The sequence below is a fragment of the Melospiza melodia genome, chromosome 18 (genome assembly GCF_035770615.1).
Source record: "Melospiza melodia melodia isolate bMelMel2 chromosome 18, bMelMel2.pri, whole genome shotgun sequence".
Lineage (NCBI taxonomy): Eukaryota > Metazoa > Chordata > Aves > Passeriformes > Passerellidae > Melospiza > Melospiza melodia.
The window spans coordinates 848395-874499 of record NC_086211.1 but is presented as its reverse complement, the minus strand read 5'-3'; the positions used below and the strand labels follow the sequence as shown (position 1 = coordinate 874499).

Sequence of the window (26105 nt, the reverse complement as noted above, 5' to 3'; positions counted from 1 at the left end):
TTCCCGGTGTCCATCCCAGTGTCCATCCCTGCCCATTCCCGCTGTCCATCCCTGTCCATTCCCAGTGTCCATCCCTGCCCATTCCCTCTGTCCATCCCTGCCCATTCCCGGTGTCCATCCCAGTGTCCATCCCTGCCCATTCCCTCTGTCCATCCCTGTCCGTGCCCGGCTCTCCCCGCGCATCCCCGCGGGATGCAGACGCTCTATGCAAATGAAGGGCGGCCCTGGCCCCTATGCAAATCAACATGCAAATCGAGCGGGGGGCGTGGCCGTGCCGAGACGCGCGGGGGGCGGGGCCTGCGGTGCCGCGAGGTGCCGGGGGCGGGGCCGGCGATGCAGATGAGGGCGGGGCGGTGCCGTATGTAAATGAGGGGGCGTGGCGCGGCGGGCGGTGTCGGAGCCTCCCGCCAGCTGCGGGCAGCGGCCCCGAGCGCGGCCCCGGCAGCGCAGCCGGAGCGGCGGCAGCGGCGGCGGAGGAGCGGCGTTAGCGGAGCGGGCCGGGCCGGGCCCGCAGCCCCCGCGCAGCATGGCCGAGCCGCCCGCGGCAGCGCCGGCCCCCGAGGGCGAGGAGGGCCCGGTGCGCTTCGCCCGCAAGGGCGCCCTGCGGCAGAAGAACGTGCACGAGGTGAAGAACCACAAGTTCACGGCGCGCTTCTTCAAGCAGCCCACCTTCTGCAGCCACTGCACCGACTTCATCTGGTGAGCCTTGCCCGCTCCGCCGCGGCCGCTCCGGGACACCGGCTCGGCGGGACACCCCTCCTCGGGCTCACCCTGGCCATCCTCCGGGCCCCCCTTTCTTTCCGTCCTGCTCCCCCCATCCCATCCCATCCCATCCCATCCCATCCCATCCCATCCCATCCCATCCCGGTGCCCGTTCCCCTCCGGCCGGCGGCTCGGGCAGGGTCTCTGCGCCGCGGGGCCGGGGCCGGTGTCTCACTGCGCCTCTCTCTCCGCAGGGGCTTCGGCAAGCAGGGCTTCCAGTGTCAAGGTGAGTGTGGCGCTGCCGGGGGGCTCAGGGGGTCCGCGCTCCGCCTCCGTCCCCCGGGACCGGCCCGAGCATCCCCGCGTCCCCTGCGGGCACCATCCCCGGGCACCGGCCCCGAGCATCCCCGCGGCACGCCAAGCAGCTTAGTCATTTTTTAATCAACCCAGCAACTAGTCGGTGCCTTTAAGCCGGTCGTGTCTCGTTAGCAGAGATAAGCGCCCGGGAGTTCAGCTAAATCCCCCGAAAAAGGCCGAGGGGAGTTTGTTTTTAATGTACTTAACGCCAAAACATGTGCTGGGTGGCGAACGGGCTGGGCGAGGGCTCCGCGGCTGGAACTGCGCAGCCGGCGAGGGCTTGAATGGCTTGGTTGTGTTGCTGGGGAAAAAAACGAGGCTTTATAACCAAGTATGTTGCGGTAGCCGGGTTACTATGACCATAATTCTTTGTTCCGATGATGCTGGGGTTCCGGAGAGGCTCTGCAGGGACCGGGGATGTCCCCCCGGGCCATTGGGCTGAATCACCCCGGCGTTATCGGGCTGTAGCCAGCCCAGCTGGGGGCTGCTCCTGCCCGGCCTCCCCTGGTCCCACCTGCGAGGGTTCAATCGGGGCTGCTCTCGCAGCTGCTGGCAGCGAAATTTTCCTTTTGTGAATATTTGGGACAGAGGTTTATTTTGGCGGGTGGCTGGCTCCCAAGTTGAGGTATTTGGCATGAAAACAAACGTGCTTTAGAGCTCTGAAAGGCTCCTCTTTGCAGCTGTCCTTGGGCTTTTGGAGTGGCACACGGTGTGAGGAGCTGGGCTGGGTCTGGAGCATCCCTGCAGCTGCCTGTACGAGCAGTGTCAGCCTAATCCAATTTAAATGATGCTGCTCCTCATCCGTAACACTTACCACACACATGTAACCTTAAAATACCAAAGCCATCTCCCTGCCACCTCCCAGAGCCCAGCCTGGAGGCCTGCACAGGTGTTGGCAGGCAGAGGAGAGTGGATGTGGAGACTAAAACGTATCCCAGGGCTGTTCTCAAGGTCACAGCTTCCCCTGGTACCTGAGGTTTCACACATGGCCAGCTCAGCCACGGTACTGAGAGGAATTCTGTGCACCCTGGTCTGGTGTTGCCAGGCATTCCTGGCTGTGAATGAATTCCCTGAGCTCCCTTACAGCGAGGTGTATTTGTGCAAACACCGTGTCTGTGAAATCCAGAGCGTGTTATGGAGGGGTGGGCACCAGCCCAGCCCGGCGGGGTTTGCCTGCGTTATTTGCAGAGCCTGCTCAGTTCTACCTGAGCATCCAGTGTCGGGTGCCTGGCGCCTTTCCAAGTCTCCTCCAGCTGTCAGGCGCTGTTATCCAGACCTGATACGGTGCTCCTGGTTCAAGGTTTGCCCTCAGATGGTTTTGGGCAGGGTTGAAGCAGCCCAGCTGGGCTCGGGGTGGCTGGGCAGTGCAGCCCCGGCTCGGGGGGCAGCAGCCCTTGTGAGCTGCAGTGGCACCAGCAGCGCTGCCAGGGGGTCGGTGCCACCGCCGGGGGTGTGGGACAGGTCTGTGACATCCCCTTGTGCCTTAGAACCCCCTTGGCAGGGGTCGGGGGTCACCGTGGTGTTACAGACATGTGTGTGCCACAGGGAATACTGACTGTGCGGCAGGGAATCCTGCAGCTCCAGCTCTGCACACCGGCCCAGCCTCGGCTTTCCCGAAATCACCGATCTGTGCGCCAGGTGGGACGTGCTGGGGTGCCCAGGGGAAGGTATTCCCGTGGGGGAGGCAGTTCTGGGGTGATGCCCATCACGGCGAGGGCACCCCAGCTGTGCCCCAGGGTGGAGGACGCTGCTCCGTGTCCCTGCAGGGCATTTCCAGCTCAGAAATTCAACCCAGAGGTGTCTCCGCTGCCACCTGCTCTGGAATCACGGCTTGTCCTGCTGTGAGGCAGAACTGGGGATGCCAGGGCTGGCGCTGCCCTGTCCAGCCGTGCCAGGGGAGCCGTGCCCATGCCGGACTGAGCAGGGATCACCATCTTTGGGTCTGTGCCCCACAGGTTGTGCCGCAGCTGCTGTTGAGCTTGGCAAATATTGGCACAGAGCAGAAAATGCCAGGGCCGGTTTGTGTACGGGGGTTCCTCAGCTCTGGGGTGAGGGTCTGCTCTCCCTTTGCCGCGCACAGCTTTAATTTAACTTTCCCAACTTCCCCGAGTGCCTCACACTGTGCTGCGGGATGGCCGGGGTGCAGCTGGGGCTCACGCCTGTCTGCTCCCAGCCGTGCCCGCTTTAAGTAGGTTTTCACCTGTGCCCTGATTTCTTTCTAGGGCATTTGCAATAATTAGATTGTTAATTAGCTCATTACTTGTGACTTTTGGCAGGAAGTTAGCAGAAACCGACTCTTTGTAGCCTGAAATACCAATGGGTACCACAAAATGCCACTTAATAGCCTGCTAATCTGCTGCTTATCCTCGCACACCATCTCCTCCTTATCCTCGTGCTCATCTGAGCACTTCCTGGGCCAACGTCTCTCTGGTGAGCCAGAAAGCGGCTGGGTGTGGGCAGGGAGGCTGAGCACAGCCCTCCAGGAGCAGGGCTGCTTCTGGCGCCCGGACAAAAAGAAATCAATACCTCGTGGGTGTTGGAAAGCCGAGGGATGTGCCTGGAGCCGCCAGGAGGATGTGAGCCGCTCCCGAGCGAGGCTCGGTGCCCCCTGGCTGCTCTCAGCCCGTGCTACAGAGGGGTTCTCCCCTCTGGAAGGTGCAGGGACTTGTCCGGAATGGAGAAAAGCAGCGTGTGTGTGTTTGCGTGCGTATCTGCGGTCCATCCAGGCAGTGCCAGCACCAGGGATGCTTTGGGAGGGAGGGAGGGATGAGCAGCCCCTGGTGTCTGCAGCCTGGGGAAGCCAAGCCTTGGCTCTCCTGAGGTGCTGTGGGATGCTGAAGGAAAGGGAGCTGCTCTGGAAGCTTCTGAGACCGAGTTCAGCTCGCCCCGTGGGAATGTGCTGCTGCTGGCAGCCGGCAGCCCTCGCTCCCTGCTGGTGTTTCCCCCGCCTTGGCACCCTCGGGGCCGTTCTGCTGCTGCCCAGGCAGCTCCTGCGGGTCAGGGCTGGCATCCTGGGAGGGGGATCCCTGCAGCTGGGCGTGCTCAGCCCGCAGCCGCTGTGGCTGGGCAGAGGTGAGGAGCAGGGGAACATGATTCACACTTGGGAGCAAAAAATAACCTGCATCTGTCGCTGCTTTCGTGTGTGCCGTGTAGCCAAGCTCTTGGAAAGGAGAATCTTGATTCTTCCTGAAGAGAAAGGGGGGGAAAAAAAAGCATAATTTGGTGATGTGTGCTTGGGTGTCACGCAGTAACTTTTCTGGGGAGAATGTTTACTTCTTGTCCCTGCTTGTGACTCAGTGAGCAGAGAGGCTCTTCAGATTAGATCTCCTTCCAAGGCTCGCAGCGCACAGGATTCCTCCCTGCAGGTTTGCCTCTCCCTGTCCTCCAAGGCCAGCGCTCTCCTTCTGCTTTGTGTTCCCACCAGTCAGCGTCTGAGGGCGGCTGGGAAATGTCACCCCGGCCGAGCGAGCATTTCTCTCTGCTCAGAGCCCTCCCAAGGCACCTTCCTCCCCCCAGGAGGAAGTGAAACCCATCACACTTCGCTCTCCCCTGCAGCCTCTGCGGGCTGCCCGGGCTCCCCTTGCCTGCACCAAACGAGGCAGAAACAAAAGCAAAACAAACCCCAATCAGCCCTAGCCGCCTCAAACCCAGTAATTTCGTGTCAACATATTATGCACACTGGAGAAATGTTAGTGTTCAAATAGACTAATTAAAAATGTTACTGCAATTACTTTTTTTGCAACACAAACGATGTTAATTATATAATGCTGCAGAAATTGGAAACGTGATTTTGGAGGGGGTTTTGGTGCGGCGGTGACGCGGCTCTGGGTGCTGGAACTGTGTCCCCAGGCCAGAGGGGTGTGTGTCCCCAGGCTGTCCCCAGGCCAGGAGGGGTGTGTGTCTGTCCCCAGGCCGGCAGTGTGTCTGTCCCCAGTGTGTCCCCAGGCCGGCAGTGTGTCTGTCCCCAGTCTGTCCCCAGGCTGGCAGTGTGTCTGTCCCCAGGCTGTCCCCAGCCCAGCAGTGTGTCTGTCCCCAGCCCGGCAGTGTGTCTGTCCCCAGCCCAGCAGTGTGTCTGTCCCCAGTCTGTCCCCAGCCCAGCAGTGTGTCCGTCCCCTGTCTGTCCCCAGGCCGGCAGTGTGTCTGTCCCCAGGCCGGCAGTGTGTCTGTCCCCAGCCCAGCAGTGTGTCTGTCCCCAGTCTGTCCCCAGGCTGGCAGTGTGTCTGTCCCCAGGCTGGCAGTGTGTCTGTCCCCAGGCCGGCAGTGTGTCTGTCCCCAGCCCGGCAGTGTGTCCATCCCCAGTCTGTCCCCAGCCCAGCAGTGTGTCTGTCCCCAGTCTGTCCCCAGCCCAGCAGTGTGTCTGTCCCCAGTCTGTCCCCAGCCCAGCAGTGTGTCCGTCCCCTGTCTGTCCCCAGGCCGGCAGTGTGTCTGTCCCCAGGCCGGCAGTGTGTCTGTCCCCAGCCCAGCAGTGTGTCCGTCCCCTGTCTGTCCCCAGGCTGGCAGTGTGTCTGTCCCCAGGCTGTCCCCAGCCCGGCAGTGTGTCCGTCCCCAGCCCGGCAGTGTGTCCGTCCCCAGCCCGGCAGTGTGTCTGTCCCCAGCCCGGCAGTGTGTCTGTCCCCAGCCCAGCAGTGTGTCTGTCCCCAGTCTGTCCCCAGCCCAGCAGTGTGTCTGTCCCCACGCTGTCCCCAGGCCAGTGAAGTGTCCCCAGCCCGGCAGTGTGTCTGTCCCCAGGCTGGCAGTGTGTCTGTCCCCAGCCCAGCAGTGTGTCCGTCCCCTGTCTGTCCCCAGGCTGGCAGTGTGTCTGTCCCCAGGCTGTCCCCAGCCCGGCAGTGTGTCTGTCCCCAGCCCGGCAGTGTGTCTGTCCCCAGCCCGGCAGTGTGTCTGTCCCCAGCCCAGCAGTGTGTCTGTCCCCAGCCCAGCAGTGTGTCTGTCCCCAGTGTGTCCCCAGGCTGGCAGTGTGTCTGTCCCCAGGCTGTCCCCAGCCCGGCAGTGTGTCCGTCCCCAGCCCGGCAGTGTGTCCGTCCCCAGCCCGGCAGTGTGTCTGTCCCCAGCCCGGCAGTGTGTCTGTCCCCAGGCCAGCAGTGTGTCTGTCCCCAGGCTGTCCCCAGGCCGGCAGTGTGTCTGTCCCCAGGCCGGCAGTGTGTCTGTCCCCAGCCCGGCAGTGTGTCTGTCCCCAGCCCAGCAGTGTGTCCCCAGGGCAGCCCTGCAGAGCAGGCACAGCAGAAAGGGGAAGCGGGGCTGCCCTGCTGCCTGCACGGATGGGCTGTGGTGCTGCACAGCCCGGTGCACACAGAGCTGACAGAGATGGGAGCCCGTGTCCCCCGCCTGTCCCTGCCGGGCTGGCCCTGGAGCTGTCCCTGGGCTGGCAGGGAGCTGTTTTGGAGGGATCCCTTTTGTCGGGACCTGTTTTGGGGTGCTTTTTGGGCCGTGCAGGGCAGGGACAGCTCTGTCCCTCTGCTGTCCCCATGCAGCACTCAGGGCTCGCCCATCTCTCTCTCTCACACTGGAAGTGGTTTCTCCTGCCCTCCCCCCGCAGTGCAGGGTGGGTTTTTCTTTCTTATCTCCGGAGATAGCTGGCATCCTAAAACCATCTGGGGCTGGCTAATGAGGGCGCCTGGTTCCTCGCTGGGGTATTTGTTGCTGGCCCATAGAACGCTGCCTGTGGGGCTGGAGCTGGCACTGGGCGCCGGGGTGGCAGCAGGGTGTGCAGCACGGTGCCCGATGGCTCTGACACCCCTGCAGGGGTTAAACCACCCCGTCCTGAGCCTCTGCCGCGGTTATTCTCCAGCCATCGAGACTTCCTGGGGAATTGGGTGCCTGGGCTGTCTCTAAGGAGACTCCTCAGCAAACAGGGCTGGCGTTTCTGCACGCCTGCTCGCTGGCACACGTGTGATCCTGCAGGTGTGTGGGGCACCCTCCCCGGGCAGCGAGCTGGGGGTGGGCTCCCACTGTCTGGGCTGTGAAACGGAGCAGGACCTCGAGGGTTTGGTGCCTGTGAGGAGCAGGAGGAGGGGCTGAGCCTGCTCCAGCACTGGCTGTGGGTTCTGTTATCTGCTGGGCTCTGTGGGAGCGGCATGGAGGGCATTGTGCAAGCCCTGGCTGTGGCTGCTGCCCTTCCTCCTTCCAGCCAGCACTGCTCCTCCTCCTCCTGCAGCTCCCCAGCAAGGACCTGAGAGCACCAGAGAGGCTCCTCAGTGCCCCTCGGGTCTGTTGGCAGGATCAGAGTGCCTGGGGAATGGAATTGAATTCACTCTGGCTGTGCCTGGGGGATGGAGTTAACTCCAGCTGTGCCTGTGACCCGGCCAGGGCAGGGTGCCTGCCTCACCCTGTGACAGGGTGGGCTCAGCAGGGCACGGTGGAGGTGCCTTCCCCTGTCCTGCAGGTGTGTGCTGGCAGAGGGGGGGTCTGCCGTGGTGCCTGGGTGGGACTGTGCCAAGGTGAAGGGTTTGGGGCTGTTCCTGCAGCTGTGGGAGGGTTGGCAGCACAGGACACAGCTGGCACACACCCCCTGTGCGTGCCCGTGGTCCGGCTCAGCCCCAGGGCCAGCACGGCGTGTGCTGCTGAGGTTGATGCCACCCGTGTGGCTCCGTGAGTCACTGCTCTGCCAGCCCATCCGTCCATCAGCCGCTCCAAGGGTGAGTAAGGAGCTCCCTGCAGGGGAGGAGCAGCCCCAGGTGCTGGGCAGCGCGCTCTGAGCTCAGGGAGGCTGCAGCCTGGCACAAAGGAGCTCCTGGGAAAAGGCAGTGGCACAAAACCGGGGGTGCTGGTGTGGGGGTCCTGCCTGCAGCCCTGGGTTGGCAGCCCCGTGCTCTGGGCTTGCCCTGTGTGCTGCCCACAGCTGGGGACAGAGATCACGGGGGGCTCCGAGCCCCTCCAGCCCTCCCAGGTGATGCTGCTGCAGGAAATGAAGCCTGGCCAAGGACGTTCCCCTTCCCTGGAATGGCTCAGCCCTGCGCTCTGAGGTTCAGCAGAACCCACAGGTGCTGTGCTCCTTGCAGGGACCCTGCAGGGGCTCCCTGGGTGGCACAGTGCCCTCACACCTGGTACCTGAACAGAGATGTGGGGCTCAGGGTGGCAGAGACCAGGGCTGTCCCTTGGGTTTGCCTTTCTGCAGGGAAAGGGCAGCTCTGGGCAGCTGTTCCCCAGCTCTGAGCCCATCCCTGCATCCCTGCATCCATCCCTGCATCCATCCCTGCATCCATCCCTGCATCCATCCCTGCATCCATCCCTGCATCCATCCCTGCATCCATCCCTGCATCCATCCCTGCATCCATCCCTGCATCCATCCCTGCATCCATCCCTGCATCCATCCCTGCATCCATCCCTGCATCCCTCCATCCATCCCTGCATCCCTCCATCCATCCCTGCATCCCTGCATCCCTCCATCCCTGCATCCCTCCACCCACCCACCCATTGCTGGTCCAGGCTGGTGTTGGTGGCCTCTGTGCCACAGCCAGGAGTCCCTGGAGGCAGAAAGGTGCCGTGGACATCAGGGATGGGAAATGACACAGAAACGGCCTCAGTTTTGCCCTGCCCCGATGGATGAAGGTTAAAAATCTCTCTGGGGCCCTGCAGCCCCAGCAGGGCAGGTGCCAGGGGCTGGGGAAGGGACAGCCTGGCCCTGTTCTGCAGCACCCTGCCCCAGGCACTCAGTGTTTCCATGAGAGCCACAGAGGGGACGGGGGGACAGGAAGGGAGCCCTGGTGCTGTTTGTAGCAGCTGAATTCTGTGTGAAGCAGAAGCAATGCCCAGAAGAGGCAGTGCCGGCTGTGGCTGTTCCTGGGAAGGGAAGGCGCAGCTCCAAACCACAGCCTGCTCCTGCTGGCAGCACCCAGAGCCCTGCAGGGACAGGCTGCCCTCACCCAGGAGCTGGGGATCCCCATGGGCCCCGCCTGAGAGGCTCTGGGGTCTCTGCGCCCCATCCCAAGGGGGGCTGTGCCAAGGAAGTGGCTCTGGCTGTGCTGAGGGGCTGCAGGGACAGACTGCGTGCCGGGGGCTGCCTCTCTCAGCCCCCCAGAGGGGTCTCTCAGCCCCTTTGGAGAGGGTGGCCAAGGCTGGGCTGGCCCAGCCAGGGGGATGGCTCTGGCCAAAGGGCTCCTCCTGTGTGCAGGTGGTTTGTGTGGCTTTGCTGTGCTGCCCTGGGCTCTGGGGAGCACTTTGCTGCGGGCTCTGGGGGATTGATCCGTCCTGGTTCGGACTGGCCTCCACAGGAAAAGCGAAACCGATGGAAATGTTGTGCTGTGAGGGGCACCTGAGCTCTGTAACTCACAACCTGCCAGCAGCACTGGCTGCTCCTGCCGAGGGTGACTCCTGCTCGTGGTGGGGAGCTGGCTGAGCCCTGGCTGTGGTTTCTGACAGCTGAGGCTGCCCCTGTGGCGGGCAGTGCCTTTCATGAGAGGTGACAGCTCTGCTCTGCAGCATCGTGGGGCAGATGGGGCTCAGCTCTGCTCTGCTGCTGCTCCCTGGCAGCTGCTGGGCCCTGCTGGCCACTGCCCGTTCCCTGTGCCCGTTCCCTGTGCCCGTTCCCTGTGCCATTCTCTGCCCATTCCCTGTGCCATTCCCAGGCCATTCCCTGTGCCCGTTCCCTGGGCCATTCTCTGCCCGTTCCCCGTGCCCGTTCCCTGTGCCCATTCCCAGGCCATTCCCTGGCCTTGCCTCATCCTGCCCCTGCAGCCCTGTGTCCCACATGGGGACAGGGCTCTGTGTCACCTCTGCCAGCCACGCTGTCCCTCCTGTGCCTCTGCTCAGGCTCTTTGCTTTTCAGGGATTTTGGGCTCACTCCCTCCGCTGTTTATCCCCCTGTGCTCTTCCCATTGTGTGGAAGAACAAAATAAATCCCAGTGCAGCCCTGTTCTGGAATCAGTGAGTGTTTGGGGTGGGTAACCTCGTGTGCCCCCTGTTTGGGAGCTGAACTCCTGTGCCCAGAGCAGGAGCCTCCCTGCCCAGTGATGGGCACTGGCTGCGAGTGCTCAGAGCTACATCTTGTCAATTTAAATAATTTGCTTCCATATTTGGTCTTGCTTTTGTGCCAGATTTATACATCTTGTTTAAATCTGACAAGCAGAATATACTTGCTGCTAATCCGAGCTGGACAAGGCAGCGCCTGCCAAAAAATCCAATATTAATAAGCTCCGGTACATGGAAGTTACTGGATTTGCAAACTTGAGGCTTGTTATGGCACAGCTCCCTGAAAAGTGGCTTTTTTGCATCTACTTAAATCTGGGTTTTTCCGAGGAGCCAGTCTGTGAGCTTCCCTCTTTGGGTGGGAAGCTCAGTCTTTGGAACAAGGGAAGCTTTCCAGCTCCGAGCAGGAGATGAGCTGTGTATTTTTGGGGTGTGGTTGGGAAGATGGGGGATAGCTGCTGTCTGTGCAGGGGGGTCTGCAGCAGGGCTGTGAGCTGTGCCTGGGGACTGGGGCTGCTGGAGCCAGGCCAGAGGAACCCAGGGCTGGAGCCAGGCTGGCAGAGCTGGGGGGGCTCACCTGGACAGGAGAGGGATCCAGGGAGAGCCCAGAGCCCTGGCAGGGCCTGAAGGGGCTCCAGGAGAGCTGCAGAGGGGCTGGGGACAGGGATGGAGGGACAGCACACAGGGAATGGCTCCCAGTGCCAGAGGGCAGGGCTGGATGGGACATTGGGAACTGGGAATTGCTGTGCCCTGGCACAGGTGCCCAGAGCAGCTGTGGCTGCCCCTGGATCCCTGGCAGTGCCCAAGGCCAGCCTGGACGGGTCTTGGTGGAACCTGGCACAGTGAAAAGTGTCCCTGCCCATGGCAAGGGTTGGAACAAGATGAGCCTCAAGGTCCCTTCCAACCCAAAGCATCCCAGGGTTCTCTGATTCTATGTTTAACATCTCCAGTCTCTTGTGGCTCTGCTCTTGTCTTCCTACATTTGGTATTTAGTCAGCAGCAGGGAAGCTAAAAAAGATTCAGATGTCTAAATCTCAGCCTTCAGCTGTTCTTCCTCTTCCTCGTGCTGCCTGCCAGCGCGCTCCAGCTGATCCCGCCGGTGGATCCCTCCCTGCCTTTTGTTGCCGTGCGAAAGGATGCAACAGGAATAGCTTCACCTTTGGGGGGAGCGGCTAAATGCCTTTGTTGTGCTGGTCCGCACAGAGAGCACCGGCTCATTGAATAGCTGACACCCGGAGCACATGAACAAATGCATTTTCATGATTTCCAATTATAGCAGAAGAATGAGAGAGTGAGGTGGTGAAGAGGAGTGAAAGCCGTCCTGGCTCCCCGAAGGCTTCCTGCAGCCGCGGTGACATCGCGATGAAGTCAGGATTGTTTTATAATATCACTGAGGAGCCGGAGTGAGGGGGAAGTGGCCCATGAATTTCATTTGCATCACTGAGTGGATTAGCTCCTGACGCAGTGCAAAGTCATTATTTACTGTGTCTCGGGCTCCGGAGCCCTCCCAGCGCAGCAGCTGCCGGGGAGAGGCGGATTCAGAGGGCGAGCAGCTCCGGGAGCAGCCCTGGGTGCTGGGACAGGGGTGGTGGAGCCCGGCATGGGATCGAGATGGAGCCTGTGCCATGGGGATGGAGCCTGGGAGGGGACAGGGATGATGGAGCCTGGCATGGCCCAGGGATGGAGTCTGTGCCATGGGGATGGAGCCTGGGAGGGCATGGGGATGGAGCTGGGAGGGGACAGGGATGATGGAGCCTGTGCCATGGGGATGGAGCCTGGCAGGGCTGGATAATGGAACCTGTGCCATGGGGATGGGGGCTGTCTGAGGATCAGGCTTTGGTTCTGGCATTCACTGCACTTCCATGCTGAACTTGAGCTTGGCTTAGAGAAATGCCTGGCCGAGCTCCAGAGCCTGGCCTTAGCTGAGAGCAGCCAGGAGGAGGAGGCTGCCCAAGGGACAGCAGTGGTGCCTGGGGCAGATGCACTGTCCCTATCATGCGGGAGCCATGCTGTGCCAGGCCATGCTGTGCCAGGCTGTGCCGTGCCATGCCAGCCCGTGCCATGCCAGCCCATGCCACGCTGGCAGGGACAGCTCTGGAGCCCCTCTGTTCTCACTCACAGTAAGTCACTGCCCCCCAGAAGATTTCTGCACAGCTGGAATTGATTCCCCAAATGGTTGTTTCTGATTCCCGTGCCTCAGTGCCATTTTTGCCGTGGAGGTGCCTTTGCTGGCTCTGGTGGTGGAGAGGGGCTCTGGGAGAGGTTTGCTGATGCTGTCTGCCCCAGGGTTTGTGTGGGCTGCTTGGGCAACCAGCCCTGGCTGGGGAGGGATCCACAGCTCCATGTTCTCTTGGTTTCTGGGGAGTTGGATGGAGTAATTTGCTTTTTGGGGGTCTGATCGGAGCCAAGTGCCCTTTCATGCAGCACGTGTGATTGCCAGGGGGTTTCTGAGCATGGCAGAGCTGCCAGGAGGGCCATCCCTGTGTGCGAGGGGCACAAAGGCTGAGCAGGAGCCGTGTGTCCCCTCCCTCCCTCCCCAGCCTGGCAGGGCAGATTTCTGCCCCAGGAATGGCTCTAAAACTGGACTATTTCCTTTTGTGTGATCCTGTGTCTGAGGACCATCTCCAACAGCTCGGTCCATTCATTTCCAAATCTGTGTTGCTGCTTGTATTGATGGAGAGGAGCCTCAGGGCCTTGTCAGAGGAGGGCTGAGGGCTGTCACTGGTTAACCTGGGCCATCCCAGTGAGGAGCAGCAGGGAGAGGAGCAGGACCGGCCCTGGTGGCTCTGCCTTGGCAGCAGGGCACGGCCACAAGGGCAGAGCTGCCAGCCTGGTGTCTCCCAGGGCTCCCGAGGTGGAACCAGTCTCACTTACTGGGTCATTCACAGACCGAATCTGGGCTTTTGGCAGGAGGAAAGGCTTTAATTAGCTGCTGCTCAGTAGGGCTGCTATTAGATCTTCAGAGCAAGATGCTGCCGGACTGGAAAAAACGCAGCAATAGCTCATTTGCTCAGGAAGCCATGATGGTGATTTGCATTTCGGTCTGGTGCTGAACCCTGGTAGAGAATTCTTCTAAAATAACTTCAAACTGCAGCTCAGGTTCCCTCCCTCTCTGCAGCTGGGTGGACGCTGGTCCCAAGAGCTGGGGTGTGAATTCCTTTGTTTGCAGCACCCAGCTCTGCAGGCAGGGCTGGGCTGTGGACATGTCCTGTCAGCGAGTGCTGCATGACAAATGGCTTCTGTCTCTGCACCTTGGAGCAGAATCCAATTCTACCTTATTATGTACCTAAAAGGATTTTTCTGCTCTGCCAGCAGCCCCCCTGCTGACCTGAATACCCAAGAGATGTGTGGCAGGGTAGGAAGCTTTGCAGTGCATCTCCTGAGCCTCAGCTCCGCCGCTGCTGGAGGACAAGGACCTTTGAGATGTGTTCTCAACACTTTGAAATGTGTTTTGGGCATTTTTTTTGTTTGTTTCTCCTGTGTTGTCAGCTTGTTTAAGTGCAGAATGAGAGCAAACCCCACACCCTGGGGCTGGCTCATGCTGCAGGCTCTGTGGTGGGAGCAATGCTGTGCCCTCACCTTTGGTTTGATGGGAATGTGGCTGTGCCCTCACCCTTGGTTTGCTGGGGATGTGGCTGTGCCCTCATCCTTGGTTTGATGGGAATGTGGCTGTGCCTTTACCTTTGGTTTGACGGGAATGTGGCTGTGCCCTCACCTTTGGTTTGATGGGAATGTGGCTGTGCCCTCACCTTTGGTTTGATGGGAATGTGGCTGTGCCTTTACCTTTGGTTTGATGGCAATGTGGCTGTGCCCTCACCTTTGGTTTGCTGGCAATGTGACTGTGCCCTCACCTTTGGTTTGATGGGAATGTGGCTGTGCCTTTACCTTTGGTTTGACGGGAATGTGGCTGTGCCCTCACCTTTGGTTTGACGGGAATGTGGCTGTGCCTTCACCTTTGGTTTGCTGGGAATGTGGCTGTGCCCTCACCTTTGGTTTGCTGGGAATGTGGCTGTGCCCTCACCTTTGGTTTGATGGGAATGTGGCTGTGCCTTTACCTTTGGTTTGATGGGGATGTGGCTGTGCCCTCACCTTTGGTTTAATGGGAATGTGGCTGTGCCTTTACCTTTGGCTGTGCCCTCACCTTTGGTTTGATGGGGATGTGGCTGTGCCCTCACCTTTGGTTTGCTGGGGATGTGGCTGTGCCCTCACCTTTGGTTTGATGGGGATGTGGCTGTGCCTTTACCTTTGGTTTGATGGCAATGTGGCTGTGCCTTCACCTTTGGTTTAATGGGAATGTGGCTGTGCCTTTACCTTTGGCTGTGCCCTCACCTTTGGTTTGATGGGGATGTGGCTGCTCCTTTCCTGAGCTGGGAATTCCCAGCTGCCCTGGCCTCTGTGCCAGGTTTGGAAGGTGCAGTCCCTCTGCTGTCACCTGGTGCAGTTTCCCCATCAGGTTACAAGGAAAGAGCCTGGTTTATCTTTGAGGTCATTTGAGCCATTTCCCCGGGGTGTGGGTGGGAACACGGGATAAGGAGGGTGACACAACCCAGCACATCCTGCCTGGGGACAGCCCCTCAGAGCAGGAAGGTGCCTGCAGCCCGTGCTGCCTGCTGGGCTGGGGACAGGAGCCACAGCAGCAGATCCCATGGTCCCTGCTGCTGCTGGGGAGCTCCCTCCAAAACCACCTCCCCTCTCCTGGGCTCTGCACATTTGGAATAAACTTAATTCCTCTGCCGGTGCTATTAACTGAGTCCGAGAGGATGGAAATAAATGCCTGTTGGGAAGGGCAGGCTGACTCACTTTCTCATTCTCCTGTAAATTTCCATTTAAGTTTCGGTTTAAGCTCAGGTATGAGGGGAGTGAAAGCCGGTAATTTGTGACAAAAACTTCTATTTTAACCCGCAGCAGAAGAACTCCCTTTTTAATTGCAGAAATTATAAGGCTGGATTCCTGTGAGGGAAGGCTGGCTGCAGTGGGTACCTGCTGGCTGCCGTGGGGGCCTTGCTCCACATCTCCTGTGGCTGCACACCCCTCCAGGGCAGGGGAGGCTCCCCTGGCCCACGCTGGGTTTGCTCTCACTGTGCTGATGGGGTTGGAAGCAGCACCATTGTGGGGTGGTCCTCAGAGCGGCCAACCGTCCCTCCTGCCAGGACTCTGTGGCTTCATGGTGTCCCCATCACCTGTGGCTTCATGGTGTCCCCATCACCTGTGGCTTCATGGTGTCCCCCATCATCTGTGGCTTTATGGTGTCCCCCATCATCCGTGGCTTCATGGTGCCCCCATCACCTGTGGCTTTATGATGTCCCCATCACCTGTGGCTTCATGGTGTCCCCCATCATCTGTGGCTTTATGGTGTCCCCCATCATCCGTGGCTTCATGGTGTCCCCCATCACCTGTGGCTTTATGGTGTCCCCCGTCATCCGTGGCTTTATGGTGTCCCCCATCATCTGTGGCTTCATGGTGTCCCCATCACCTGTGGCTTCATGGTGTCCCCTGTCATCCATGGCTTTATGGTGTCCCCCACCATCTGTCCCACCCCAGGCTGGGCTTTGCCTTCTCCATCACTCTCCATACACAACCAACTCCATATTTTGGTCGCCTTGCCCTCGGCTGGACCTCTTCCTGCTCTCTGGGGTTTGGGGGCAGCAAGCCCTTCCTGCTGTGGCTTGCTGGGGTTGGAAGCAGCTCCATTGTGGGGTGGTCCTCAGAGCAGCCATTCCTCCCTCCTGCCAGGACTCTGTGGCTTTATGGTGTCCCCCACCATCCATTTGTGGCTTCTTGGTGTCCCCCATCATTTGTGGCTTCTTGGTGTCCCACATCACCTGTCCCACCCCAGGCTGGGCTTTGCAGCCTTCTCCACTTTCCATACACACCCAACTCCATATTTTGGCCACCTTGCCCTTCCTGGACCTCTCCTGCTCTCTGGGGTGTGGGGGCAGCAAGCCCTTGGTGCTGTGGGTGGGGGGCTGCCCTGCCTGCCCCAGCACTGGGGCCCCTTGCCTGCTGTGGGTCCCTTATCTCACCCCTGGATCGGGCTCTGCAGCCGCTTCTTCCCTTATCGCTCCTGCCTGGCTGGAAATTCACTTCCACTGTGTCAGAGCGAAACACGAAAACTTCTTTAAAAAGCAGGAGGAGAGTCATGTGAGGGAGCGGTGTTGTGTCAGCACTCACAGAGGGTTCAGAATAACGTGGCCCATCTGGTGCCTGCCAAAAGGGGAAGCTCAGGGCTCCAGGGCAGGGCTGGGGCACCCAGGGGAGCTCTGTGGGACCAGCTGGGCTGGAGGGACCCCACAGCCCACCCAGTGCCACCCCTGCCATGGCAGGGACACCTTCCCCTGTGCCAGGCTGCTCCAAGCTCCATCCAGCCTGGCCTTGGCTGCTCGCAGGGATGCAGGGGCAGCCCCACGGGATCCTCCCCTCTTGCAGCCCCTGTAGGGACAGGAAGGTGCTCCCAGTCCAACGTCCCCCGGGGGTGGCAGCAGCAGCATCCCCTCCCTGGCAGCCTGTGCCCTAAATTAGAGCACAAGATGCTGCACTGGGTCCATATGGAGACTCCTAAAATAATAGCTGTCAGCTCCCTGCTGACTGGCACGGGGTGCTAAAGCTTTGGGCTTTGGGAACGGGGGTTTGGGGAGCAGGGATGGGGGTGGGCTGGGGCCAGACGGGAGGTGCTGCTGGCCTGGCCCCACCCGGGCTGGGATGGGCGTGCTCAGGACCATCCTGTGCTGCTGTTGGAGCATCCCCCACGCTCTGGGAGCTGCTGGCACCCATCCATTCAGCACCAGGCTGACGCTGGGCTGGCAGGGGGGAGCGCTTGTGCTAGAGAGGGAACCTGGGCCAGGTGTGCCTGATGTGGGGCAGTGCTGCAGGGACGTGGGGCAGTGCTGGAGCCCTGGCTCGCTGCTGTTCAACAGCTCAGGGCTCTGTGGATGCTGCTGCTCACGCTCCAGTCCCACCCTGCTGCCCTTTGCCTCTGATGTCCCTCCCTGTGAGGAGCTGGGCCTTGCATGTCTGATAACGAGCTCCTATCTCATCTATCTCATCTTCCTCGCTGCTCCTCGGGCCTGTTGGGTCTCTAATTGCTCTGCAGTGGCCGTGGGAGGTGGCTCCTGTCAGGACAGCTGCGCCTTTGATCGGCCCATTGCACATTCAGCTCTTGTCCTGCTCGGGGTTTATTTGCTGCCCGGGCCCTGCCAAGCCATTACACTGAAACGAGCGCCTTAATTGCGAGGGCTCGGCATCACCCTGGGGCTCAGCAGCCCCTGCTGGGATTGGGAGAGCTGTGCTGGGAGTGGGAGCTGTGCTGCTGCCCTGGCACAGCCAGCCAGGAGCGCGGCTGATGCTGCTGCTGCTCCAGGAGCATCTCTGGTACCCGGGGGCACCAAGCAAGCCTGTGCTGGAACAGCTCAGAAAAGCGCTGGTTTCTCGTGTCCAGTTCTCAGGACAATGCCCTGCTCCCTGTGGAGCTGCCTGCTGGGGATGCTGCTCCTCCCTGCACAGCCTCTGGCCCTGTGCTGCTGCCTTTGGACCCCGTCTGTGCTTTGGGACCCAGCTCTGGTGTCCCCCAAACCCTGGGGAGCTGGGCAGGAGGAGGCAGCTCCTGGCAGGATGGTCCTGGTGGCCTCGGTGCCTTCCTGGGGCTCTCTGTGCAAGAGGCAGGTTTTGTAAGTGGGGCTGTGCTGAGCTAACACAGAAACCATGCAGGAACTTCCTGTGAGTGACTCTGACTGGCAGAGGAATGAAAATCACACAGCCTTTGAAAGGGCTGAGATGGAGGATCTAAGGGTGCATTTCTGTGTGTAATGTGTGAGGAAGGGTCATTGTTGAAGTTTGTTTGCATCCACGTGGCAGGTGGGGGAGCAGCCTGCTGTGCCAGGGCTTGGGGTAACTGAGCTGTGTGTCTGGGGGAGGTGACACCCAGCTGCCACCCCCTGTGCCATCCCCTGTCACTCTGCCACCCCAGCTGTGCCCATGCGGTGTCCCTGTCACTGTCCCACCCCGGCTCGCAGCCTTCCCCCTCTGTGCCGTGTTTGCCATCAGCCTCTGCCTGTGCTCTGCCTGACACCCAGTGATTTTTCTCTCTGTGCAGGTTTCTGAGCAGTCTAAATTGAGGAAGGGGAGGATCGCTTACAGACACGGCGCTGCCTTGGCTCTATTTTGGGGGAGGATTTTTGAGGTTTGACTCAACGGTAGCAGCTCCTCTGCAGGGAGGGCCGGATTGATAGTCAGGAGCGCTAGCAGGTCAGGTGGGCTATTTTTGGCAGGGCTGTTTAATTGTCTGGTGTGATTCTTGCAGGGCTGGTGGCTGGATGATGGTTACTTATCTGCTGTCAGGGTTTGTTAGCGCCAGGCAGCTCTGGTTACACGCGGATATTGAATCAGAAACCCACGAGAGGGGCTGGCATCTGCTCTGTCTCACTTGCTTGGGAGGGTGGCAGGGGATAAGGCACTCGGCAGCTCTGCTTTAATGCCAGAATCTGCTCCAGGCCTGCTGTGAGTGTCTTCTCCCCCACCGCGTTGGGGCTGTCACTCGGGGGGCACCACTGCCCACCCGGGACTGCCCAGCCCGGCTCTGCTGCCCTCCCTGCCCACTGCACCCACAGGTTTGGGGTCTGAGGTGGGCTCAGAGGGGTTTCCCAGCCCCAGGCATTCTGTGTGCCTGGGGAGGGCTCTCCCTGCTGGATTTGCTGCTGGATTTGAGGAGGCCCAAGCCATGTTCCAGCCGTGCCCATGGATGCCCACAAACCCTGGCACAGCCCCTCTCCTCCTGCAGCTCCCCAGGCCCATCCCTGGGGGTGTCACCCTGCAGATGGGTGTCCCAGCATCTCCTGGTGCAGCATTTCCCCACCACCAGCGACAGCAGGCAGTGCCAGGGCAGGGTTTGGGTCCTGCCCAGTCCCTGGGAGTTGCTCAGACCTGGTTAAGGCATTGCTTTTGGATCTGTGGAATGTGAGTTCTCAGAACCCTCTTTGACCTTGGGGTGTTTCAGTCTTGGTCAGGAAATCCCACTGTGAGCCCTGGAAAAGGGAAGGGAGGATGAGGACAGGCTGAGGCAGGGAGGGTTTGCCTGAGCTGCTCCTCCTGCATGTCCTGCCTGTCCCAGCTCGTTTCTGGCCCTGGTTTCCCTGGCTGCCTCCAGTCACCAACGTGTCCAGCCTCCCCTTGGTGGGCAGCTGTGGCTTCAGCTGCAGTGTGACCTCTGCAGGATGGGGAAAAGCTCCTCAAAGGCCCCTGTGCCTAGTGAGGAGCGCAGTCTCTGATGTCTGTGTGATGGAGGGACTCGTTCCCTGAGCCTTCTGCTGCAGGAGGTGGGAGCCAGGCCCTGGGCTGGTGTCCCTGGGGATGGACGGTGTCCCTGGGGATGGACGGTGTCCCTGGGGATGGATGGTGTTCCTGGGGATGGATGGTGTCTCTGGCATGGACGGTGTTCCCAGGGATGTGTCTTGGGATGGCGTTCCTGGGGTGGTGCCCTGGGACTGTCCCCTGCATGCCCCCGGTGCCCCTGGCCCTGCCTGGGCTCCTGGCTCGGGGAACACGTGGCCTGGGATGAGTATTTTGTTCAGTTTCATTCTTAGGCTGTCCTTGCTGTGCTGACTCACGCCCAGCTCTGGGAACCCCAGCACAGGGCTGCTGAGGGGGCAGAGGGGGCAGAGCAGAGCTGGCACTGCTGGGACAGAGCCCAGAGCTGGCACTGCCGGGACAGAGCCCAGAGCCCAGAGCAGAGCTGGCACTGCCAGGACAGAGCCCAGAGCTGGCACTGCCGGGACAGAGCCCAGAGCCCAGAGCAGAGCTGGCACTGCCGGGACAGAGCCCAGAGCAGGGCTGGCACTGCCGGGACAGAGCCCAGAGCCCAGAGCAGAGCTGGCACTGCTGGGACAGAGCCCAGAGCAGAGCTGGCACTGCCGGGACAGAGCCCAGAGCCCAGAACAGGGCTGGCAAGAGCAGAGCTGGCACTGCCGGCTGTGGGGCCGTGCTGGTGCCTCGGTGTGGGGCAGCCAAAGGAAGTCTGAGGTCAGGCTGCGCTCAGAGCACCGCCAGGGCTGCGTGGGGTGCAGGGGGTGCAGCAGCATCACCCTCAGCCGGGTTTCTCCGGGGTTCCTCCAGGTTCTCCTGCAGCACAGCTGCTGGGGGGCTCTCTGGCAGTGCCGTGGGAGAGCAGGAAGGGGCAGCAGCAGGGCAGTGCCAGGGCTGTGCCCCAGAAGTCCCCGTGCGTGCCCCAGAGCGCTGTCTGTGGTATCACTTCCCCAGAGCTATTTCTGACACCGGCGGGTTCTCGCTGCTCGGCCTCAGCTTGGCTTGTTTTGTGTCTGGGGAGCCTGAGCCCGGGTCCTGGTGGGCAGGTCCTGGTGGGCAGGGTCCTGGTGGGCAGGGTGCTGGTGGGCAGGGTGCTGGTGGGCAGGTCCTGGTGGGCAGGTCCTGGTGGGCAGGGTCCTGGTGGGCAGGGTGCTGCTGCTCCTGGCCCTGGGAAGGTGCTGGAGCAGGGGCTGCTCTGCAGTCACACTCTCAGTGCCCCCAGGGACCTTGGGCTGTCCCCTCACCGTGCCCCAAGGGCCAGGTCCTGCCAGGGGGGCTGCCTCAGGCTCTGCCCATGCTGGCAGATTTGGGGGGCTGTTTGCAGGCTCTGGCAGTTTTGGGGGGCTGTCCCCAGCACTGCAGCACCGTGTCTGTGAGGGGTGTGAGTGGGCAGGCTGGCAGGGGGTGCAGCTCCTTGCTGTTCCTCCTAATTGCTCTCCCACTTTGTGCTCAGCGAGCAGGGAGCTGTCTTGGCTGGCTCCCTGGGGACCCTGCCTGCTTCTGTCATCCAGCGCTGCACCGTCCCTGCACAGGGCCCTTTCAAAGGAATCCTCCTCTGTTTTGACTCGGTCCATCTTCCCCCTGACGTGGGAATGATGCTCCTGCCTCCTGATGTGCTGGATGATGCCGGGGCTGTGCTGGAGGCTCCTCAGCGGGGGCGAGGGCTCCTGGGACGGCTCCCATGGGCTGTGGGAGCTGTGGGAGCAGGGCTCCATCCCCAGCCTTCGCCTCGACAGTGCCTCGCTCCAGACTTGTTACTAGAGGCTGATAATAAAATTTGTAGGAGGTTTTTTTCTGATGGAAAGCGTGGGGGAGTGCGGGAGGAGCTCCCCTGGTGCGCTCAGCGCGCTCTGGGATTGTGTTTGGCACCAGCCCGAGGCCGGGCCGTGGGGTGGGAGCCTGGATTTTGGGGACACGGGGGCTCAGGGGTTCCCTGCGCTGTGTGAGCCCGGGCAGGACCCAGGCATGGCCCAGGTGAGGCAGGGCTGGCCCAAAGCTGCCCCAGGAGCTGCTCTGGGGGCTGTGCCACATTGCTGTGATGTCCCTGCAGGGCTGGGCAGTGCCTTCCAAAGCAGCAGCACCGACCTGCTTGGAGCTGGGAAGGGTGCTGCTCCTCCCCTGCTGCTCTCTGGGAGCCTGGGATGCGCTCAGGCCGCTCCTCACAGCAAGCTCTCATTGCCCTGTGCCCTGGGATGTGCCAACGCTGCTCCTCACAGCAGCTCTCAGTGCCCTGTGCCAGCTGCAGGTGGCTGCTGGGTGCTGCTCTCACCAGGTGCCTGGCAGGGCTCAGCTGAGCTCTGTTCATGTCTCTCTGCAGTCACACACGTGCCCAATGACAAAAACTTTGGATCTTTCTCAAGGAAAGAATGAAATTCCATCCATGACTGCGTGGAAGGTGTTTGCAGGGAGCAGGAGTGCTGGGGAGGGAAGCTGCCAGCTCATGGCATGGGTTGGGTTGGAAGGACCTTAAAGGACACCCAGTGCCACCTGTGCCATGGCAGGGACACCTTCACTGTCCCAGCTGCTCCAAGCCCTGTCCAGCCTGGCCTGGGCACTGCCAGGGATCCAGGGGCAGCCACAGCTGCTCTGGGCACCTGTGCCAGGGCCTGCCCCTCCGTCCCAGGGAATAAATGAAAAGGAGCTTTTTCTGCACCAGAATTACTCAGCAAATTTCCCCTGGAAGTTGACTTCAGGCTGATTCTGCTGAACATTGATTGTTGGAGTTTTTTTTAGTTTTTTCTGGTTGTTGTATTTGTAGAAATAATGATGTCTAAGCGCTGTCTTACCAGCTGGTCAGGAATTCTCTGGAGAGCTGATAATTTCCAAAGGAAACATTCCTGCAGCAGTAACTCCCAGTTGGAGCGTGCCCACCTGGAGGCTTTTTCCCTGGAGGCAGGTTGTGTTTCAGTGCTGGTTAAACACCTTCTCCTCCCTGCAGCTGCCACCGGCCCTTCTGTTGAGAGCCATCAGAGCCCATCTCCACAAACCAGCTGCTTTGGGATTGCTGGGATGTGCTGCATGGACAGACAGTGTGGGGCGGCTTCAGACTGAGAGGGGACACTGAGGTTACATATTGGGAACGAATCCTTCCCTGTGAGGGTGCCCAGAGCAGCCCCTGCATCCCTGGCAGTGCCCCAGGCCAGGCTTTGGGGCACCTGGCACAGTGGAGGCGTCCCTGCCATGGCAGGGCTGGCACTGGGAGGGCTCTGGGGTCTCTCCCGGCCCAAGCCTGCTGTGGTTTGGGGGTTTCTGTGCCCCCAGGTGCCGTCCCAGCCCCATCCCACCGCTCCCAGCCAGCTCGGGGCTGCTGTTGCCACGGGAACGTTCTGGAGTGGGAAACCTCCTCTGATTCCCTCTCCCTGCTATCAAGGCGCTCAGATGGATCTGGAGTCACAAATACAATAGTTTTGGGGTGGTGCAGGGAGTTGAAGGATCTCTCCCTGCTGAAGGAGCTGCCTGAACTCTCTCGGGGTTGAATGAGATTTTCCCCTCGGTGCCCACTCAAAGCCCACTTTGCCAGCTCCGTGTGTGTGGGGCTGCTCCCTCTGCCACCTGCGGGGATAATTAAGACCTTCCAGGTTGCCATAGAGAGTATTTTGCCTCCTAATATTGCTCCAATTTATATTTGGGATATTTTTCTCTGAAATTGCCGGTGCAGAGGCTGCTGTCTTTGTCAGGTGCGCCGGTGGCAGGTACAGGAGGGGAGGCCTTACCCAGCCTGTCATTGGCAGCATGGAGGAGACGCTCAGCGCTCCTGCCATTTCTTTACCTTTGGTATTTCTCACAAGCACCATCCAGAACGTTCCTTCCTCGCTGAGGGCCGTCAGCAGCCTGCTGCAGGAGGGATGGGATCCTATGCAGGCCAAGCCCTGCACGAGGAGCTGGGTCTGCCCCTGGGAGCTTGCTCACCCTCCCTTGCTTCTGGAAACCCTTTCCTGCTTTCTGAACCCCCATGGCTCGTTCAGGTGGGGATGGAACCAGGGCTGCTCTGGGGCTGCAGCTCCAGCCCTTCCCCAGCACTCACCCCTGCTCCTCTGGGAAGCTGCAGCACTGGAAAGGGCAGCACAAAGGCTTGTGTTGAGTGAGAGCTTCACAGCGAAGGGCTGCTCTGAAGGGAGATGTGAATGCTGCCCTTGACCCCAGGATGGGAGCTGGGACAGCAGCAGGAGCTGGGGCTGGCAGGGAGGAGAGAAAAGGGCTGGGGCAGCACAAACACTGACCCCAGGGAGAAAAGGGCTGGGGCAGCAGCTGAGCCCTGCCTGGTCACCCCCTGACCCCTCAGGGCATTTCTGGGTGTGGGGTGAGCCTGCAGCTCCCCACAGCTGAGTGCTGGGGGCCTGCAGGGATGCTCGGGAGGGATCCTGGCATGGCAGGGCTTGCAGGGCAGGGAGAGAGCCCAGAGTGGGCTGGGCACGGGGGCAAGGGCTGCTCCTGAGCCAGGGCAAAGCCGGGGAGCCCTGGGCTCCTTGTCCCTGCAGCTCCCAGAGAGGGGACAGGGCAGTTCCAGCAGCTCCTGGAGAGGGGACAGAGACGGGGACAGGGACAGGGCAGCTCCAGCACTGGGGGCTGCAGCTCTCACTCACTCTCACTCACTCTCTCCCTGCCCGGAAGGAGCTGTAATTCCATTAACGAGCTGAATCTGCTGGGGTCAGCCTTTGCCATCCCAAATAAGACGGTAATGAAGGGGAATTAGGAGGTAATTGTGATGAATGGCCCCGCTGGCAGGGAGCTGACGCAGGTGGGTGGGTGCCTTGTGGGACCACGGCCCAGCAATGCAGGTGAGGATGGGAGGAGGGAGGAAGGTCCTGGGGGATGATGTGAGGCAGGAGAAGGTGCAGTCCAGGAGGAGGTTCACCATGTAAATGTGGTTTATTTTAGAAGCAGTTTGCTGTGAATTATCACCTGGCAGGGTGCAAAGCGTGAGTTTTTGGGGAGGCACCTTTTGGTGGGTGTTTGGCGTTCCAGAGGCCGAGGGGCAGAGGGGAGCTGCCCTCGGGGTGGCTGGCAGTGAGCCGAGTCCTGGGCTGAACCTGCCTCCTCTCCTAAAGCTCCAGCCCCCATCGCTGCCGGGAGAGGCTGTCTGCGGTGATTTACAGAGGGACCCAGCTGATGCCAGCTGCGAGCTGCGGGGGCTCCGGAGCCTTTGGCAGCTCTGCCAGGCTGCTGGTGCAGGGGAAGGGAGGATGAGCCCTGTGGTGAGGGGAGGGCTGGAACGGGCTGCCCAGGCACGGTGTGGAGTGTCCCTGCCCGGAGATACCCAAAGCCAGCTGGGCACGGTCCGGGCAGGCTGCCCTGGGCGAGCAGAGGGACACGGTGACCTCCAGAAATCCCCTCCAGCCTGAGCCGTTCTGGGGTTTTATGGAGAGAGAGAGATGGGAGAGCTGATGGAGCTGCGCTCCTGCAAAGCTTTGCTGGGGCTGAGGAGGAATGAGGAGGTGCCAAGTGAGGCTCTGCAGGCCGGGAGGAGCGAGCCCCAGAGCCCTGGAGCTCCCTGATGGTGCGGGGACAGAGCAGGGACAGGGGACAGAGCGGGGCCAGCAGGGACAGAGGGGACAGTGGGACGGGGGGACAGCAGGGACAGAGGGGACAGAGGGGACAGTGGGACAGCAGGGACAGAGGGGACAGTGGGACGGGGGGACAGCAGGGACAGAGGGGACAGAGGGGACAGTGGGACGGGGGGACAGCAGGGACAGGGGACAGCAGGGACAGAGGGGACAGTGGGGCCGGAGCAGTGCTCAGCAGCCGGAGCCGGCTCTTTCCCCAGCCGGGCGATGTGTTGTGACTGTTTATGTAAAAATAACAGATCTTTCCAAATATTTATCGCTGGATCATGTGCTGAGGAGCGGGTGCCGTGCGCTCGGAGATGGAAAGCCGCCCCCGAGCAGCTGCCAATCCGGGCTGGGGCTGGCACGGCGTGCGGCTCTGGGGAAGGGCAGCAGCTGGGGTGGTCACAGGGATGGGTGTGAGGGACAGCGCTGTGAGCTGGGCTGGCATCAGGTCTGCTTCAATGGACACCTATTTTAGGGGTTTTCTAACCCCAGACCCTCCCAAGTTTGTGTTGGCAGGAACTTTGAGTGGCTTTGGGGCAGTGTGGAGGGGAACCATCCCCTTGGAGGAACTGGGTGCTGGGTACGTGTCTCCCTGTGCAAGGCCAGCAGCTCAGGTTCAGGTAAAGCAGCTGAGGGTTCAGGCAGCCTTTAACCTCCCAGGATCGCTGTTCCTCCTGCAGGAGCTGCTGGGCAGGGCTGGGGCCGGCCATCCATCCATCCATCCATCCATCCATCCATCCATCCATCCATCCATCCATCCATCCATCCCGTCATCCCTCCATTTATCATCCACCCATCCATCCACCCACCTGTCCATCCATCCTTTTATCCCTCCATTCATCATCCATCCATCCTGCAGCATTCCCCACGCTCTGCAGCCGCTGCCAGGCGCCAGGCTGGTGCTGTGGGGATGCTGCATTTCCTTTTGGAAGGGGAAACTCCTGGTGGGAAGGTTGCTGGGAGCTGGGATGAAATGTTTGATGCAGTTGCTGCAGCTGCCCTGCTGAGGTGCTGGCCCTGCAGTGTGTCACAGGTAAAGGATGAGCATCCCTTCTGCTGAACATCAGGGTTTTATTCCAAAAACCAAACTGGTGGCATGGAAAAGCTGGGCACAGAGCTGGGGCTGCTGCCCATGTGAGAGATGGAGCTGCAGCCTCCGAGGGGTCACCAGGAGCTTCTGCTTCTCCTCATCTTGGCTGTGCTGGCAGCTCCTCAGAGAGCCTCATCTCTGCTCATCCTCAGCACAGGGCACATGGGAGAGGCCAGTGGGAGCTGCAGCCATGGCTGGGCACACACAGCTCA

The 26105-nt window shown here is 60.8% G+C and overlaps 1 protein-coding gene across 2 annotated transcripts in view; it reads left to right on the top strand.

Annotated features, from left to right (window-relative positions):
- The first annotated feature begins 514 nt into the window (after positions 1-514).
- PRKCB (protein kinase C beta) overlaps positions 515-26105 on the top strand; it is an 84747-nt gene continuing 59156 nt past the window's right edge. For both annotated transcript variants that reach the window (XM_063171568.1, XM_063171567.1), the window contains exons 1-2: positions 515-699; positions 957-988. In XM_063171568.1, the coding sequence (XP_063027638.1) occupies positions 527-699; positions 957-988 (205 nt within the window). In that variant the 5' untranslated portion in view covers positions 515-526. The remainder of the gene's footprint in view (positions 700-956; positions 989-26105) is intronic.